Raw genomic sequence first — 19382 nt, 5'->3', positions numbered from 1 at the left:
TGCAGGAGTTGGGTGTCAGATATTCGTGGACAGTTAGATCCAATATAGGGGGGCTCCTTTTGGCTAGAAAAAGTATTAGAGCTCACTCTATTAAAATCACCAGACATCATGTCTCTCTACATGCAGAATTTGTGCAAAAGGCAGTTATTATGTAAGATTTTGTTTTGTACTGGAATCAGTTATTTGACTGAGCTCAAATACATCTGCTAGGAAAGGAAGCCCCCCACCTTACAACATATATTAGATCTAACTGTCAATGAATATCTGACACCCAACTGCTGCAAGAAGACAGAGTGGATAGAAACAGATGCTGAGAGAAGAATAGGGAAGATAAACTTGATTATTTCAGAAACGATGCAGAATGTTTATAAGTGTTTAGAAAGTTTCTTATTTCAGTGTGATGAAGCTTATATTAAATTTTCATTTTTTGGAGATAGTTCCCCTTTAAGGACCAGGATAGACAAATTTATTCTATAACAATTATGTTGCACAGGGCCCCTGTAGTTAAAGAATGCAAAATATGGTTTAACAAAAACAATGAAATTAGTCAAATGGTGTATATTTCCTTATCCATTAGCAAACAAGGTCACTACTAAAAACTGTGAAATACTCCTTTAATAAACAAGGCAAAATAATCCCTTCATGATAGAATTGCACTTTTTTTTTAAACTGCTATGACAATCAAGCACTTCGTTTTGTATATGGCCAATGGAAAAAAAAAAAAAAAAAAAAAAAATCAGCAACACGCAGGGTCTTCAGTGTGTAAAACAAGACTAACCACAGTCCAGCACAGGCAAACAAGCACACGGAGTCACAGTATCAGCAAACGAATCAGTTTGTGGAACAACGTTTAAAGAAAGAAGATGGAGGTTAGTATGTTACATTCATAACAGAAGATTGTAACATGCTGATGACAGTAAAATTTATAGTAAGGTCATACTATTTGACTTATAAAAGTCATAGTATTTCAGTTCATTCTCCAGTACTTAGGCATTTCTTATTTTGGATGGGGTGTAGCTCTTGTCTATAATTTCATCTTGTAAAAACATGTGAAGGCAACGTTCATTCTGCGCCAACGGATGTCCTGCAACTCTGGGGGAACCAAAACAGAAAATTTATGTTTTGATTGCAGTCATTCTGTAGTATGTTTATATTTGTATATAAATACACAGACTAGCTCAAGGACGTATATCACATGAACTGTTTCCCCCAAATGTAATAAAAGGCACTAAGTTTGCCCAAGAGCAGTAACACCTAGCAACCAATAAGATGTATGCTTTTAAACAGGTGACCAGTAAATGTTACCTGCTGATTGGTTGCTATGGGTTACTGCTTCTGGGCAAATTTAGCGTCATGTATTACATAACCCCCACTAGTCTCCTGTATTTAGCACAGATTTGCTGTATGTCACTTTTATTGATTTCTAAAAATAAAATGCCATGAACTGTGTCAGGCATCTGTACATATGATTCACGGACTGATCATTCTACATTGATGAAAAACTGGTAGCTTTACACAGTTAAGATTTTTGGGTGGGGGAAACGTTCATAAATATGCAGATGGGTATTGGTTTCTTTGCAAAACATCCTATGTGTTTAGGATTAATTGAACACAGTTACTATGTATAGGTCTGACTTCCATGCTTTATTAGCAATTCTGAGCTTTATACTGGCATGCACACAGATTCAAACCTGTGACATAATTAAAAAAAACAATGCAGATCAATGCAAAAAACTATTCTTAGATATTGTAAGATGGAAGTTTATTAAACAAAACACAGTAGAGACAATGCCACAATCTGTAATCAAAGTAAAATGATTATACTTCCATTGTAGATGATTCCAGTGATGGGGCATACACAAACCAGGGACATCTACAGTTTAGGCTCTCACCATTTGTTTCAGTGCTTTCAATCTCAGAAGCAATTTGCATACATTACTTTGAAAAACAAATAGAAGGTCAACAATAAGACAAAATTGTTTTAACTCCTCTGATACTGGCAGGGGCGCATATCTCACACCAACCTGCTGCAGATCTTTATATGCAATAGAATAAATTGTAATGCAAGGATTAATGCTAAATTCTAAGCATACACCCACTTACTTGTTTATAAATTGTTCGAGGCCTTGCTTCCTTTCCTCTATGAAAGAGTCATCAAATATTCCTTCATCTCCTCTAAATGGAAGTTGCCGAAAGAAAGCTTTTCCAGGTAAAGGAGGGACTACTACCTATTAGACACACAGCAAGAAATAAACAGTCAATATACTGCAGAAATTACTTTGACATCTAAATATATTCTGGGTGTTTAACCACTAAACTGCCACAGATCATACAATTTACAACTGAGCCTCAAAGATTTAGTAGAGTACAGGTATGGGACCTGTTATCCAGAAAGCTTGGGACATGGGGCTTCCTGGATAACAGATCTTTTCATAATTTGGATCTGCATACCTTAAGCCTACTTGAAAATCATGTAAACATTAAATTATTAAACCCAATAGGCTGGTTTTGCTTCCAAGAAGGATTAATTATTTTATTAATCTTAGTTTGGATCAAGTACAGTGTACTGTTATATTATTGCAGAGGAAAAGGAAATAATTTTTAAAAATCTGGATTATTTTGATAACATGGAATCTATGGGAGATGGTAATTCTGAGCATTAATGGGAGAATGGGGTTCTGGATAATGGATCCCATACCTGTGAACATGGAAACCAGAGCTATATACAGGAATAGCCTCCTGGACAATATACATATTGGTGAAGCTGTAAAATGAACGGGTCATTAGACTTTCAATTCATCTATTACCTTGCTTTCTCTTTCAAGCTCACTTTTTAGCCATTCAAAATCACTGTATCGTCTTCTAACACAAGACTCCTTCAGCTTAAAAATCGGAAGATTAGTCTGCAAAGATAAAAATATACAAGAGACCTTATATTATTAGAAAGTTAACCATGTCTTATAGCATTTTATAATCATAAATATATACATACATATTGTATAAAGAGAAAGATCAGCAGTTTGGAACTGTATAATGGTTACATGAAAGAATTAAAAGCTCTCATGAATGCAACACTTTTTCAAATATATGCTTCCAACAATTGTGAGTTCTTGAGGGGAGTGCCAATGCATCACCCAGCCTGCTGTAATGAATTGTGTGCAAATTGATGCCATGACCCAAGGGAACCCTGGAATTATCACCAACTGGCAGGTGTCGGTAATTCCAGGGTTCCCACAATGGGAGGTCATGAAGAAAGGGAACTAGGTAGTAAGAGTACTGTGCTAAACTGGCCTGCCTACAGTCCATTTAAAACATTAAAACAAAACCCCGAGAAAAAGAGACCCCAAAGAGAGCAGATGAAAGAAACATTTCACAGAACTACATCAATTTGTCTCCTCAGTTCCCAAAACTGTTGTTAAAAGAAGTCATGCAACACAGTGGGAAACATACCCCTGCCACAACTTTTTTTAATTTATTAAGAAACCTGTTGCTGAAGTCAAATTCGAGCGTAATGTCTATGTTTCACCATTTCATATTTTGTCTTTGTACTAGTTGAAAATATATGGTTTAAAGGGGTTGTTCACCTTTGAGTTAACTCTTAGTATGATGTAGAAAGGGATATTCTGAAACAAATTGCAATTGGTTTCATGTTTTATTATTTGTGGTTTTTGAGTTATTTAGCTTTATTTCAGCAATTTGGTTGCTAGGTTCCAAATGACCCTAGTAACCATGTAATGATTTAATTAAGAGACTGGAATATGAATAGGAGATGGCCTGAATAGAAAGATAATTAAAAAAAAAGTAGTAGGAACAATAAATGTGTAGCCTAACTGGGCATTCGTTTTTAGATCAGTGACTCCATCTGAAAGCTGGAAAGCATTAAAAGGCAAAGAATTTGAAAAAATTCCAAACATACTAAAAAATAACTTAAAGGTGAACCTCCCCAATAAATGATCCTGTTTTTATTTATATTTTATTGCATCTCAACTTTTTACCTAAACCTGGTAAGGGTGAGATGGGCTAAAAGGAGCCAAAAAGCCCTTCTCTTGCAAGACATGCAAAATAGAGCCTTCTGAAAACAGAAGGGATTTACTTACCTCATGCCATATAAGGGTTAGGGCACACCTGGTGATTCGGGGAGATTTAGTTGCCTGGCGACTAATCGCCTTTCCCCGAATGGCTTCCCCCTGTCTTGTGCTGGCTATAATGAAAAGCCGCCTGCGGCATGGCACAAGCGGCGCTTCATATTCCGAAGTAGCCAGAAGTTTCCTTGTGAGGCAACTTCGGGCGACTTCAGAATACGAAGCGCCGTGTGTGCTATGCCGCAGGCAACTTTTCATTATAGCCCGCGCACGACAGGGGGAACCCGTTCGGGGGGATTAATCGAGGCGATTAGCCAGGCGACTAAATCTCACCGAATCAGCAGGTGTGCCCTTACCCTTAATAGTGCTGCCTTATTACCACAAATGAGATTTTAACACTCACAAGGCATTATGGGCAGAGGCATGCAATTATGTAATTAGATCATTCACATACAGAAAATTGGCCATTCCCCAAAGCAGTTAGATAGCTCTCATTATCTCTACAGGATTTTTAGAAGGATTTATTAGGAGTTGTTCACGTTCCACCACTTTGTTCAGTTGTTTTCAGATTGTTCACCAAAAACAAAGATTTTTTTCATTCCCTTTTTCCCCATCTTATTTTTTATCTCTTGTGTTTCAGTCAATTTGCTCCATTGAGTTGATACAATTAGTTGATACATTTCTCAGCAATATCTGTGAAATATTAGCAACATTTGTATCAATACTAACAGCTGCTTTTAATGAAGCTCAGGGATTCTGCTCAGCAGGGACAATTGTTTCAAACTAAATGTATCATTTTAGAACAGTTAAAGAGTCAGCGACCCCCCCCCCCCCCCCCCCGCTTCAGAAGGTGAAAAATGAAACTTAACACTTGAATATTAGAGAAACGGGCACAAATAGAGCATAGAAAGTAATTGTAAAGTATTTATTTCTGGTGAACTGGTGATCTGAAACCAACGGAACTGAAAAAAGTTTTGAAGGTGAACAATCTCTTTAAGTGGTTTTCCTACACAGTTTTTGCATAGATGTATTGGATACTATGTTTTTTTATGTTCTTTTCATACTGACATACAGTTGCTGATTAATTGTTAAGGACACTACAGTGAACAATAAATTACATGTGATCTAAGGTTGCATTGCTAAAGTTTCTGCCCTCAAAGGGGATTTAAAGGCTTCCAAATAAGTTAAAAAAAAAACAAAAAACAAAACAACTTTCCAATATACACGCATTACATTATTCTTACTGTTGAAATAATCAATCCGTTTTCCACTTCAGCCACAGGCTGCTGCTTGCTTCGTGTCTGCTGTAACCCAATCCCAGGCCCATGTGTGCATCAGAGGCACAAGCTGGTGTATTCTGTGTTCCTACTGGCTCTGGCTGCAGTAAGAGATAGGGAAAGCCGGCAACTGCCTACATTTCTAAAACAGCTGCAGTAGGTGGTGTGGTGACTGTCATTTGACATGCTCCTGGATAGCTGGAACGGCAGCACAGAGTAGTGGAGCCAAAAGTAGGGGTTGTTCACTCAAACTCCTAGTTGGTTTCAGATGGTTCACCAGAAATAATGACTTTATCCAATAACTTATTATATATATGACTGTTTTTCTAATATTGAAGTGTCAAGTGTCTTTTTTCACCTTCTGAAACAGCTCTGGGAGGGGGGGGGGTCGCCGATCCTGTAAACTGTTCTAAATGAATACATTTAGTTGATACATTTCTTATCTTTGTTCCTGCAGAGCAGAATCTCTGGGTTTCATTACAGACAGCTGTTAGAATTGATACAATTGTTGCTAATATTCCAGAAATGCTGCTGAGAAATGTATCAACTAAATGTTGCAAAATTGTATCAGTTTAGAGTCTGTACCTGAATTACTGAGCTGCCAGACTCAACAGAGACAGGAACATTCAACTTTAAACTTAGATTTTGGAAAAACAGTAAAAAATAAATAATGGAAAGTAATTGGAAAAAGTCTATTTTCTAAAAACAACTGAACTGAAAAAAGTGTTTGGAAGGTTAACAACCGCTTTAATGAGGCAGCCTTTTAGAGCTGAAGAAACCGGGTCCTTTATCTTCACAACAGTAAGAATAAAGTGAAGCTTGCATACTGCAAAGTTGCTTGTTTTTAGGGATTCTATCAGAATCCCTTATCTTAACAGGAAGACTTTACATCCCCTTTAACCCTGTTTACTAGGATTTAAATAACTGTTTGAGCATATATGGATTTTATTAAAGGGGACCTGTCACCCTAAGAAATAATTTCAAATTATTAGTTGAGCAAAATAAACTTTACTTACACTGTATTTATAATTACATTTTTGTTTCTTTCTGTCTTGGAATTAAGCAAGCAGGCAGCTGCCATTTTGTGGACACGGTTATTAGAACAGGTATGGATGTTCTAATGAAAAAAAAAAATTTGGGGTTCCATATTTAATTTGCAAAGGACTTTAATTATGCAGCTTTTTATGTGTAGGTGACAGGTCCACTTTAATGCATTTGGGACACAAAGTTTTTTCTTAGAAAATAGAAATATTTATGGCCCTTCCTTGATTATGACATAAGGTTTGACAGGTTAACTGTTATAATCATGGCTGAAGCTAAGGTATTAAATACAAATAATGACACTGGATGTTGTAACTGCCTACTGGGCTAAAGTTAGGATAGTCTGCAACTCCAACACTCATTCGGGTCAAAAATGTATGCACTGGACTGCCATTATTTCCATAAGTGAACTCTTGCATTGTTGCTTGCACCGTTGTCTATTGTACAAATGGTGACTGATGTTTGACTTTGATTAAATGGGTCAGTTTAGTAACTTTATGGACAATAGAAACTTTCATGCAAAGATTATGCTATAAAGGAGTGAGCAAACAATCAAAAAATATTATTCATTTTTAACCCCAAACAGGATTCAAGGATAAGTCATTCAAAAATCGGCATTACTTGAACAAACACTTGTGTTTTTTTTTGTTTGTTTTTTATCTGACAGTCAAATGTTCTGTCTTATTTTTGATTTTTGAAGAGCTTATTTTTGAATTCCGGGCTTGGAGGCCAGTTTTGGTTGTATAAAAACCAGGTGTACTGCCAAACAGAGCCTCAATGTAGATTGACAATCCACATAGGGGCTACCAAATGGCCAATCACAGCACTTATTTGGCACCCCAAGAACAGTTTTCCTGCTAAGTTAACTTAAGTTAACTTTTAGCATGTTATAGAATGGCCAATTCTTAGCAACATTTCAATTGGTCTTCATTATTTACGGTTTAGATTTTTTGAATTATTTGTCTTCTGCATCTTTCGAGCGTTCAAATGGGGTCACTGACCCGATCTAAAAATAAATGCTCTCAAAGGCTACAAATGTATTGTCGTTGCTCCTTTTATTTATTTATTTTTTTTTTTTACTCATCTTTCTATCCAGGCCCTCTCCTATTCATATTCCAGTCTCTTATTCAAATATGTGCTTGTTGCTAGGGAAATTTGGACCCTAGCAACCAGATTATGTAAATTGCTAATTAACTCAAAAACCACAAATATAAAATGAAAACCAATTGCAAATTGTCTTAGATTTTCACTCTATCTACATCATACTAAAAGTTAACTCAAAGGTGAACAACCCCTTTCAGCTCCTCTTCTGTCAGAAATGTACTTTATAACGTAATTAGTGATGTCACACTTTTTTTATTATTTACTTTAAAAAAAAAAGCAGGTCAACCAAGGAATGCATTGGAAAACAATCTCAATCTCACAAAAAGTATATACTACAAAAGTATACTACAAAATATTGTTTACCTGGTAACCCCATTCCTAATTGCGGAGATGACTAATAATCAATTACAGTAAAGAAAGCAGTTATTTAGAATTAAAGTCAAACTTGTATTTAATCAGCTAGGTCTCTAAATAAAGAGTATTCAATAAGAGAGATTAAGAGAGGTCACCAATACCACAGGATGGGGACTCTGGAATCAGCAAGGTATCAAGCCTCTCCAATTACACATCTATTGGCTTTTTACCTGGCTTCAACTCCTTAACACTCAATGCTAGAGAACCCCATTATCGTCAGCAAAGTCTTTAAATGTCAGTGTCTTCTACAGGTGATATTTTCCATGTTCAATTCCCAACTCTCAAATTACTTTACAAAGGGGATTAACTGCTCTCTTCGAGTGATCCTGTAAAGATCAAGCTTGTGAAAAGTTTTTTAGAGAAATTTTCATACACGGAGTACGGAAGTCTATAAAGTTAATCTCTGAAATACCATATCAAGTTTACAGGTACAATAACACAGGTAAAAGTGCCAGTTCATCTCATTTTACCTTCTATTTTCACATTCTGAACTTTTGACATAATCAAGGAAGAAAAAAAATAATCTGTTTTCAAGATAAATTTCTGCATAAAAAAAAAAAAACAAAATGTGTCCTCTACTTTCTCCATACTACTGGTTTACCTTTAAATGGGATTATTCTGTCTTTCTAAAGTATATTATAGAGCATATTGGGTCACTGGAACATTGCCTGCATGACTAGTCCTAAAGGGTTTGGATGCATAGAGCTTGGCATTACAAGAGAATGCTGCTTTAGCCCACCATGGTCCAGAGTAGCAAAGGGAGTGCCTGGGGCCTATGCATAGAAGCATCTGACTGAAGACAAAATAATTATTTCTAATGCAGAATGAACTGGCTTCTATTTAACCAAGTAATATGAATCTTAAATAGAGCCTTGTATTTTTAATTTTACATTGTACAGGTATGGGACCTGTTATCCAGAATTCTCGGGACCTAGGGCTTTCGGGATAACAGATCTTTCTTAAAGAGATACTGACACCAGAAATTAAATCTTTTTTTTACATCTATCATAACATTGTCTTTGCATGCTATCATTTTACCATAAAAGTATTTGCATATGCTTTTACAGTACACATCTGATCCCCTTCTTCATCTATGAGGGGGCTGCCATATTTGAACTTCAGCAGTCTGTTAGCATTAGAAATTCTAACCGACATGTTGAGAAGGGACAGTCAGGTTGGCAAAACAGTCAGGTTTAGGAACTTCAAGTAATTATTTACAAAAACAGATCCATCAGTGAAAAATTATCAACTTGAACTATAGGTAACTTTTAATGTACATTAATATTTTGAAGAATAATATTTGTGTCAGTATCATTTTAAGTCAACTAGAAAATCATGTAACCCTTAAATAAACCCAATAGACTGGTTTTGCTTCAAATAAGGATTCATTGTACACAGTTTGGATCAAGTACAAGATACTGTTTTATTATTACAGAGAAAGAGGGAAATCGTTTTTAAAAATTTGGATTTGGATAAAATGGAGTCTATGGCAGATGGCCTTTCTGTAATTCTGAGCCTTCTTGATACAGAGTTTCTGGATAACGGATCCCATACCTGTATACATATACAGTATATTGTGAATTGGTTCCTAAGCTCAGGTAACAGACATCATTTGGAAGCATGTGCTCTGAATAAGGAAGAAAAAATGTAATATACCGGGGGCCTCTTTGGAATATAAGTTCTCATTGTAGTAGCCTTTGCCTAGTACAGAAGCCCAAAGCAAAAGGTGCAGAATTTCTAGCCTGATCCGTTATTGAGATTTGGTTTTAGCTTTAAAACATTTTAAGCACTATCATAGATTTTTTTTTTATAAGTTTCTATATCATGATTCAATTTTCTTAGCAAAAAATAGCAGCATCGCAAACTTTCCATCATGTGGGAACCTGAGAGATGAAACAATGGAACACTTAATACTGGAGTTTGAGGAGGCATTAAAAACCGTACTCTACATGAGGGGCCTAGTTAGGCTTTCTTTCCTTTGTTGCTGAATATACCCAAATCCTCACAGACGTGTTTTCATTAGTGAAGAAAGAACTATTATTTTGTTTTAGAAAATCCCAAGCCTTGTTATATGTATCAGAGACTCTCTAAAAAACACAAATAGAAGTATAACTGCATTTTACACATATGTATATTTGTAAAGCATAGCGGGGCTTGTCCCCGACCCATAAATTATCACATAAAGGGAAAGAGGGTAAAGATCCTAGAAATTGAAGAGAAAAAAAAAAAATAGAGAGAGTCAAGTGGCACTTTATGTTGTTGCTAGATGCTTTTTAGAAGCCAATGAATAATAGTGCGGGGCTTCTTTCATCCTGCCTTACTAGTCATAGGCATAACCATAAAGCTGCCTTGTTGCCATGGTGCCTACATTTATGCTGTCATTTCAAGGAGGCCACTGTAGCCTTGATACAGCTGGGTTTATATTTCCATTAAAATAGTTTTTTGAAAGTTTAAAAAGAAACCATTCACTTTGGCTTACTGTTTACTGCTTAGGTTAATATCCAATTAACTTTCAAAAGGACATCTCAATGCTGTGAGCATCAGAAGTGAGCTTGGGAAAACAAACAAAAGAGGTGGAGTACATGAAGCAACATGCACTCTCTGGGCTTCAGCTCAAGGAGTTCCCACTGCAATATTAAATTGGAAATGCTGCACAGCAAAAACCTTTGGCCTTTTGTTACTCAGAAACTTAGGTGATAATTTAAAAACTGTTTAGCACAGACATATCAAACACATAAAGGGATTCTGTTATGATTTTTATGATGTCGTTTTTATTTCTAAATTACACTGCAAATAATGCATTAAACAATATAAAATTTAATTCATGAAGCAATAAGCATATTTTTTTGTTGTTGTAATATTGGTGTGTAGGCAGCAATCTCAGGTCATTTTGCCTGGCCATGTGCTTTCAGAAAAAGCCAGCACTTTAGGATGGAACTGCTTTCTGGTAGGCTGTTGTTTCTCCTACTCAATGTGTGGCAGTAGGACCTGGATTATACCATTGAGTGCTGTTCTTAGCTCTACCAGGGAGCTATCTTGTGCTAGGGAGAGGCAATCTGGTTACCTTCCCATTGTTCTGTTGTTAGGCTGCTGGGGGGGGGTATCACTCCAACTTGCAGTACAGCAGTAGAGAGTTACTGAGGGTCATCAGAGCACAAGTCACATGACTGGGGGCAGCTGGAAAACTGTCAATATGTCTAGATTTCAAAATGAAATATTACAAAAATCTGTTTGCTCTCTTGAGAAACGGATTTCAGTTAAGAATTCAGCTGGAGCAGCTCTATTTACTGATTCCATAACAGTATCCCTTTAAATGAGTAATCATTTAAGATTGTGGAACATGGGCCAGACCTGACCTGGGGTTTTTTAAAGGGCACCTATCGCTAGAAAATTGAAAATCGGAGGTGTGGGCTAATAGCATCTGCACTCCGGTTGGGGGAAATAATACTATTTTCTAAGAAAACTGCCTCCTGCCAGCACGGTGTTGTCCAAACCAAGGAGCTCCCAATGTTTCGTCACACGTGTGCACCATTGAGAGGGTCTTCTGGACCAATCATGTAGCGTGACATTACACGCTTGTGCTTAACATGCAAGCTGGAACACTAAACTGCAGTCTGCTCAGGGGCTCCACAGATTTGTTTGTACGACATAATTTTTATACAATCTGGGCCTTGGGCCTGCAATATGAGAAAGAGGCCCTGAATTAATTGGTGCGTGTATGGCGGGAGATGAGACAATCGGCAGAAGACATGGTTATCAGTCAAGCTTGTTCATCACGCCTGTCGGAAAATTTTCATCGCCTTTAAAAGGTGCCTGAACATCAGCCACTGTTACTGGTGAATCATCAGATACAGGTAGAATTCTATTGTTTCTACTTGTATATCTAACGATTCAGCTCTAACATGTCTATACTGAAAACAAACTATCTTTCCTATGACCAACGGTATCGTAATTGTTAGGTCTATGGCCACATTAATTTTGGCAAGTGGACAAGCTCTGGACAGAAAAAAACGGCTCTATCCAAAAAAAGTAAATGTTCCAATATTCCTAATGAAAATCAAAGCTCACCAGGCATCGAATTTGACCTAGGTGCATGTGCCTATGATTAAGTATCTCTAGATACGAAGCACGGTGTGTCGCAGGAGTGCGTGCCTAGTCTTTCTTTTCCTTGGACAACTCTAGACACCAATTTGATTACCCAAAGTTTACCAAAACAGCTCTGTATGCATAACTAGTGCTATACTAGAGCATATACAAACTACCCCAGAAATAAACATACTGGGTCTGCTCCACAAGAAATCAAACTTAAGTACTACTAGCCAGACAGTGACAACAACAAAACAACCTAATATAATAGACATCATCCATGAAGTCACTCAAAATGTTTATTATTATTGTGTAGGGAATTAGCACGCACTCCTGTTCAATTGCCATTTATTGAATTTAAGGCTTCATATCAGTTAATGTCAACGTTTTGGTTCATGGACTACAACCTTTGTCAAGATAGATTGCCATTATATATATATGTGAGAGCATACAATATGATTTATGGTAGTGCTAGATGGCAAAGTGTCACGTATGGGATATTACAGATGAAGGGAGATTACCGAATGAGCGGTCGCATTTAAATGCTGTGAACAGGTGTCTAAAGGAGGGTGTCCCACGGAGGTTAAAGGAACAGTTCAGTGTGAAAATATAAACTGTGTAAATAGATAGGCTGTGCAAAATAAAAAATGTTTCTAATGTAGTTAGGTAACCAAAAATGTAATGTATAAAGGCTGGAGTGAACAGATGTCTAATAAAACAGCCAGAATCAAACTTCCTGCTTTTTAGCACTATAACTCTGAGTTAGCCAGCGACTTGAAGGGGGGCCAGATGGTACATTTCTGTTCAGTGAGTTTGCAATTGATACTCAGCATTCAGCTCACATTCAAAAGCAACAGATATGACCCATGTGACCCCCCTCAAGTCTCTGATTGGTTACTGCTTGGTAACCAGGGTAACCAGTCAGTGTGAACCAAGAGAGCTGAAAAGCAGGAAGTAGTGTTCTGACTGACATGTTATACATCAAATCACTCCGGCCTTTATACATTACATTTTTGGCTAACTATATTAGAAACATTTTTTATTTTGCACAGCCTATCGATTTACCCAGTTTTTATTTTTACACTGAACAATTCCTTTAAGAGTGATCCATAGGTTCCGCTGGCTGTATACGTCTTTACCCGTACCTGCATTGGTGGCTATATACCTTTGAATGAAGATAGCCGTACGTACCTTCATGGGGGTGCAAGTTGTAGGTATTAACCCCATTTTTTATCTTGCCCAATAATGCTACATTATGATACATAATATATAGAGTATACAAGTATCCATGTATGCTTTCTCTGATTGGACAGTCGGCACTGGTGACGACATCATTTGTGTTTTGGCGTTGTTTTCTTTAAACTTCTGTATATAAACCTGTATGTTTTGCCGTGAACTCTCACTTCCTGAAGACGGATCATGTAGTAGAGCTGAAACGTTGAATAAATTTTATCTGTTTTTTGCACCAAGACCTATGATAGTAGAAGTGTAGTAGGAATTTAATTGCCGATAAGTCCCACCCTTTAAGGGTAGTGGCTAAAAGAACTTAATACAGCTGCACTGAGAGATTAGAGAAATGTCATGATCCATAAAAGATCACATGAATGGTTTAGCAGCTCTTGTATGAAAGGTAGAATGGGGATGCATTCAAGGACAGGTCAGAAGCTTGATAGAGGGACCACAGAGTACCATAAGCTATATAAAAGTTCTCTACCTTGTGCGTTAATAGGGTCATGCAACTCTGTGACTTAGAATATGCTTATAATTTGCAATACAGAGGAACATGCAATATGACTGGACCAATTTATGGAAAAAATATATAGCACTGCAATTTATAATCAATTAAAGCTTCTGCAGAAAAAGAAGTCTTCAAATCACAATCATACCCAACTGCACAAATTAACAGCAAGGCATCAATATTATATTAGGCTGCACCAAAGGTCTTGCCTAGTGAGTGTACTGTATAAAACATGGATAACATGGATATAATAGTTTTTCTGTTTACACTGAGAATCCTCGAAATCCATGTCTGTCTGGGACTCGGCCAAAAGGTTTGCCGACAAACTGCATACAACGTTAAGGGGGTTATTTATAAAAATCCGAAAAGTTCTCACTATTTTATGAAAACTACTCCGACCAAATCCGCATGGACTTCCCCCCCTCCTTTTTATCAATAAATTTTCACGAATTTTTCTTGTGTGGAAAAAGTCATGATACAATTGTAAAAATCCTATGATTTTTTCAGATTTTGGGCTTGAAACCTATGATTTTTTCGTAAAATCTCCCAAAAGCTAAGATTTTTTTGAAAACCCAGCGCAACACAGAAAATCTTCCAATGTACCATTGACTTTTACATGTTCTCGGAAGGTCTGAGTACTTTTTTCATCTGACTTTTAACACCATCAGACTTTAATAAATCCTGAAAAAAATAGTTTTTTTTTCTTCAAAAAAAAAATTGGTATTTTTCCTGTTTAAAAGTCCGAACTGAAAAATTCAAAGCTCAATAAATAACCCCGTTAATTTTCAGACATAAAGCAATTATTTCGCTTTTTTGGATTTGAATTAAGTTCAGTATTTGACAAATATTTTACAGATGATTCAGTGAATCTAAAAAGTCAGTGCACCCCTAATTCTAATAACCCTCCTTCCAGACATTTTTTTAAAAAGGAAATGCAATGCTAAGTGACTTTCAAACACAAATTGCTTGTTGTTTATTATTTAAATGTAACTGCTATGAACAGTAATATCTGTCTGACCATTCCTATTCTCTGCTCTACTGGATCTGACTCTGAAATGGCTTCTGCCTTGTGCTACACTGTTTAAAGAGCCAGAGAACAAAAAAATATACTGCTTTTAGCACCAATAAAATTGTGTAAAACGAGAGAAAACTTCTAATCAGAGTATGTAAAATTGAGGCTTCACTGTTATTTGATTTTCAAATCAGCCAGGTAGATGAGAGCGATACTGATGTAAGGGCCAATTTATCTAGGTAGAGCTAAAATTCAAAATTGTAATTGATGCTCAGAGAGAAAACTTGCTTTCTGTTGTTGATCAAAACTTTTATACATCTATAATTTATTCTTGCATTTTTAATGAAAAAGCTCAAAGCTGCAAAGACATATTCTAACCAATGGACACATCAGAGTTTATTTGAATGGAAATCTTTCTACCCCTCACTCAAGTGGTCTTGAGAGCTGCTGTTTTAATAGAATGACACTATTATGTACTGTTGCCCTGCACTGGTAAAACTAATGTGTTTCCTTCGGAAAAACAACTATATTTGATATCAACAAGCTGCTGTGTAGCCATGGGGGCAGCCATTTAAGCACAGGATACACAGTAGATAACAGATTAGTTCTGAAGAATCCCATTATATACTATAGTTCTCATCTGTTATCTGCTCTGTATACAATATTCTCCTTTTTCAGCTTTAAATGGGTGTGCCTATGGCTGCATAGCAGCTTGTTCACATAAAATATTGTTTATATAAACGATTATAGCTTTTTTTAAGAAAACACACCAGTTTTACCATTACAACAGCACTAAATATTTTCATAACTTTAAAACTGCTTTTATTTTTTGATGTTACTGTTACCTTAAAGTTTAAGGGAACCTTGACCATTATGAGAAACATTTTACGTGTCATTTTAACATTAAGAAAATTTGGGCAAATATTAAGTGAAATGGTTACTTTGTTTTTTCTACCAGGAAACTGGTGCATACAAAGCTATTGCATAACAAAATATGGACCTATTGGCCTGCTATGATACACCTCTAATATACTTCTCTTTACTATCTTTCTGCCTTAGAACGTTTCTCTCACTTTCCACCCTCCATTCCAAACCCCACATTCTTACCTACTACCCCCTCCCTCCAGATTCTTAGGATAACTTATAAGATCTGCCTATAAGTTTCTGGGTTTTGCTTATGTTATTATTGTATTTACCTGTATCTCTGATCATCCTAGGTTACTATATTTATGTATTATAATTGATATTGTCATATATTATTGGGTCCAGTTTTACAGCGGCTTTAGATGTCATGGCTAAAAATGTGGGTCAGCCGGACCGAGTTTGGCATAGGACTCGTGCAGGACTATTTGTTTAGCTTTGTGCGTACCTTTCCAGAACAAAGACACTGGTAAGTTTTTCACTCTATCTTAATTTCATTGATTTCTTTTGTTGGTTTAGTCATCTGTGCTACATCCCCTGGCTTTAAATATACCTTAGGTCACGTCCTTTATTATGTTACTATTTTATGTCTCCTATTATGTCTCCCACCAAGATACTTGGTTTCCAATTTAGATAATATATACTAGCAGCCTATCCCCCATGTCCATCAGCACTTGTTTCCCCATGCTGTGAACTATTTCTCCTCCCCTTGTTTCCCCTTCCCCCCATATACTTGGCCCCCACAATCCGAACAGCTGTATACAAAAATATTTTACAAATTTGCCTGTCTCTGTTTTTTTAGTTGTTTTTGCTCCCGTTCCATATTGCCTGATGAAGCAGGAAATGCCTGCAAAACGCGTTGCAATACTGTTTTGTGAATAAACTATTATTGAAAATTACCACTTTCGTTGGTGTCTGTTTGGAGGAGGTAAGTTCATTACTACCTCCTCTGAATTACCCATTGGGTTTTTAAGTGCTTTTAGCTATTTTTATCCTTTTGGCGCCTCTGTTTTGTCTTACTACTTTCCAGAACAATGTATTTGTTAAAAGAGAAGAAAAGGTATAATGATTAGGGAGTGCCAAAATATTGGGCACCCCCCACTGATTATAATTGCTTACCTGACACTCAATGCTCCTGATTGCTGAATACTGGATCAGCCAAGCATAAGTGCCAAACTGCCATCTTCTTCTGCATCTTTCTTTTTGTCTTCAGTCCCTGTCAGTGTGCAAATGTGAAGTAGAGTAAAACGCTGTTTTTTACTCTTCTGCACATGCTTGAGAGCATAAGGCCAAAGAGAAGGAAGACGCAGAAGAAGTGTGCAACATGGTATTCTTTTACCTCAGGCCGCTGCAGTTTTCAGTGTAAGGGAGCAATTGCCCAGGATATCGGTTATCACTGGAGATGTTTAACATTTAGCATCCACCAGCGATTACACATTTCCTTCCCCTTTAAAGGAACAGCAACACCAAAAGTGTTTAAAAGTAATTCAATTATAATCAGCTGTTGCCCTGCACTGGTAAACCTGGTGTGTTTGATTCAGGAACACTACTATAGTTTATATGAACAAGCTGCTGTGTAGTGATGGAGGCAGCCATGCAATCTGAAAAAAGGTGAAAGGGCACAGATTACATAGAAGATAACAGAAAAGTAGAATACCATTGTAGCATATAGCTTATCTGTTATCTGCTATGTAAACATGTGACTTTTCTCAATTTTCAGGTTTGAATGAATGCCCCATGGCTACACAGCAGCTGATCCATTTCCTTCCTCTCCCTGAATGTGCGTATGCTGACATGCAGAGTATAAGCCTGTCATGCACACACATTCAGGAAGATGAGTCAATGGATTGGCTTTTATAAAGTTAATGGTGCATCAGGTGGTTTCTTCACCTGCACTGAACAAATCATCCAATTCCCATCTGCTCAACACTGTAAGAGCTCGGACAGGCATATCGTCAGCCTGTGTGTACATACAAAGCAAAATTTGGCATAAAAATTCCCCACCAAAATCTTGTGTGTGTGTGTGTAAACAGGTCATTTACAGGAGGTAGTAGATCTACTTGGATTGCCTTTGTCTGCGCAACATTTTTAGGTAGGTGGAGAAATAGCCTAACATAATTGCACAAAATGCATGCCTGGCATTTTGATCATCTTAGATAAAATGAGAGCAACAGAAACAAAATCCCAGAGATGATAATTGCTTAGTGTACACTATCAGAATTGAACAGCTAATGACACACAGACATGACTTCAATCAAATAATGCTAATTTGTTCTCTTGTGATACAGACTCTCATATATAGTATGATTTACAATGAGATGGGAATGGCTTTCAGCATTTCCTGGCTGTCCATAGGTCAATAAAACACATCTTCACGTTACGGAAGATTAGTCCCAAATCCTCTAAACTGACCTGCAACTAATATTTAACTGTTGAAAGGCATGAATAAATCATTGGTGAACCATGTGTTCAGGCCCGGACTGGGGGTTCTGGCAAATGCCAGAGGGGCTGCTAAATAAGGTGCCATAGAAAGTCAGTATTTAGTGGGCTGGTGGGGGCTGTTTGGGCCTCTGTGTGGGCTGATTGGGCCTCTATGTACCTGAAATGGCAGGGCCTATTTTACTTCTCAGTCCGGACCTGCATGTGTTGTTAACTAAATCCATATTTCAGGTTTAGAAAACTGCATGTTAGGTTACTCAAGAGGTTTAGTAGTCAGGAGAACAGAAACAGGGCTCATAATGTTAATTCGTTGCAGTTTTACTATGTGTTAGGGAAGAACAGATTATGTTTCCATAGGGGGAAGACTTGGTGGGGGAGAGGGGTATCTACATTTTGTCATGAGGCCCAATAACTCAGTTATGCCACAGGTTGGACTAATAACTTTATTCTGTAGTCGGCCGCTATAAAACAAAGGGTATAAAAGTTGTAATGTCTATGTGAGATCACTGGACGCCTCTTTCACAAGAACACTGGGCTACATGATCCTCTCCAGCTGTAGTAAAACTCCAACACGCAGTGTTCCACAGTAACTCACCAGCAGCCTGATAACAAATGGAGACTGTCTAGTAAGTGCGCTCTCACCTTCAAGCGGACCTCATAAGTAGTGAACCTGGCCCGGCCAACCCCGACAGTCTGCGGGTTGCTCACATCAATCTCAAGGAAGTTGCTTGGAGGTCCGTAAGCATCGTTTAGATTCTGTGGTTTGCTCAGAAGCCGGCGAGTATCCACCACTGTATCCGTCATGTTACCGGGAATAGGCGGTGGAGGGCAGGAAAGAGTAAACCGAGTAGTCCCTAAACTAGAGGAGACACTACCCACACTATCACAGCGGATGCCGGAAGTGGCGGTAGCAGAATGCAGGAGTCAGGTGACAGAGAGGCGCGCGCTCAAGTGCACGAACAATGCGTAGTCGGATAGGGAGGAGCCTCTTCGACAGCGGCATACTTTCATTGGTCTGTATTGGAAATATAAATTAGGCTTGGTCTAATAAATCGAATATAGACAGTGTGATGTGGAATATCCTTTAAACCACCGCCATAGGAGTTTTTCAATGGCTCAATTATATGTGCGAGTTGAACTTTTTGATAAAATAAAGGGAGATTCGTCAGGGTTTTGCCACATTCAACTTTGGTTTACATTCAGTCACTTACGGGTTTGCTCTGTCTACAGGAACAGTTAGAAATTGGCCACTGAGGCGGTGTCTTTCG

General features: G+C 37.5%; 1 protein-coding gene across 2 annotated transcripts; it reads right to left on the bottom strand.

Moving 5' to 3' along the window:
- Positions 1-597: 597 nt before the first annotated feature.
- On the bottom strand, positions 598-19107 carry snx3.S (sorting nexin 3 S homeolog). Of its 2 annotated transcripts, none has more exon segments than NM_001089874.1 (4): positions 598-1092; positions 2104-2228; positions 2808-2903; positions 18757-19021. In NM_001089874.1, coding segments are annotated over 4 exon segments (489 nt in total). In that variant the 5' UTR covers positions 18919-19021; the 3' UTR covers positions 598-986.
- Positions 19108-19382: the final 275 nt, after the last annotated feature.

Source organism: Xenopus laevis, chromosome 5S (genome assembly GCF_017654675.1).
Source record: "Xenopus laevis strain J_2021 chromosome 5S, Xenopus_laevis_v10.1, whole genome shotgun sequence".
NCBI classification, from domain to species: domain Eukaryota; kingdom Metazoa; phylum Chordata; class Amphibia; order Anura; family Pipidae; genus Xenopus; species Xenopus laevis.
This window is presented reverse-complemented; position numbering and strand designations above follow the sequence as displayed.

What these genes read in the sequence shown, in the direction of transcription:
- snx3.S (XM_041563928.1), bottom strand. Translation starts at nt 18,918, where the DNA reads ATGACGGATACAGTGGTGGATACTCGCCGGCTTCTGAGCAAACCACAG. An exon ending in AGCTTGAAAGAGAAAGCAAG is followed by an intron (nt 2,229 to 2,807) that starts GTAATAGATGAA and finishes TGTGTCTAATAG; the next exon opens with GTAGTAGTCCCTCCTTTACC. An exon ending in CTCGAACAATTTATAAACAA is followed by an intron (nt 1,939 to 2,103) that starts GTAAGTGGGTGT and finishes TGTTTTTCAAAG; the next exon opens with TAATGTATGCAAATTGCTTC.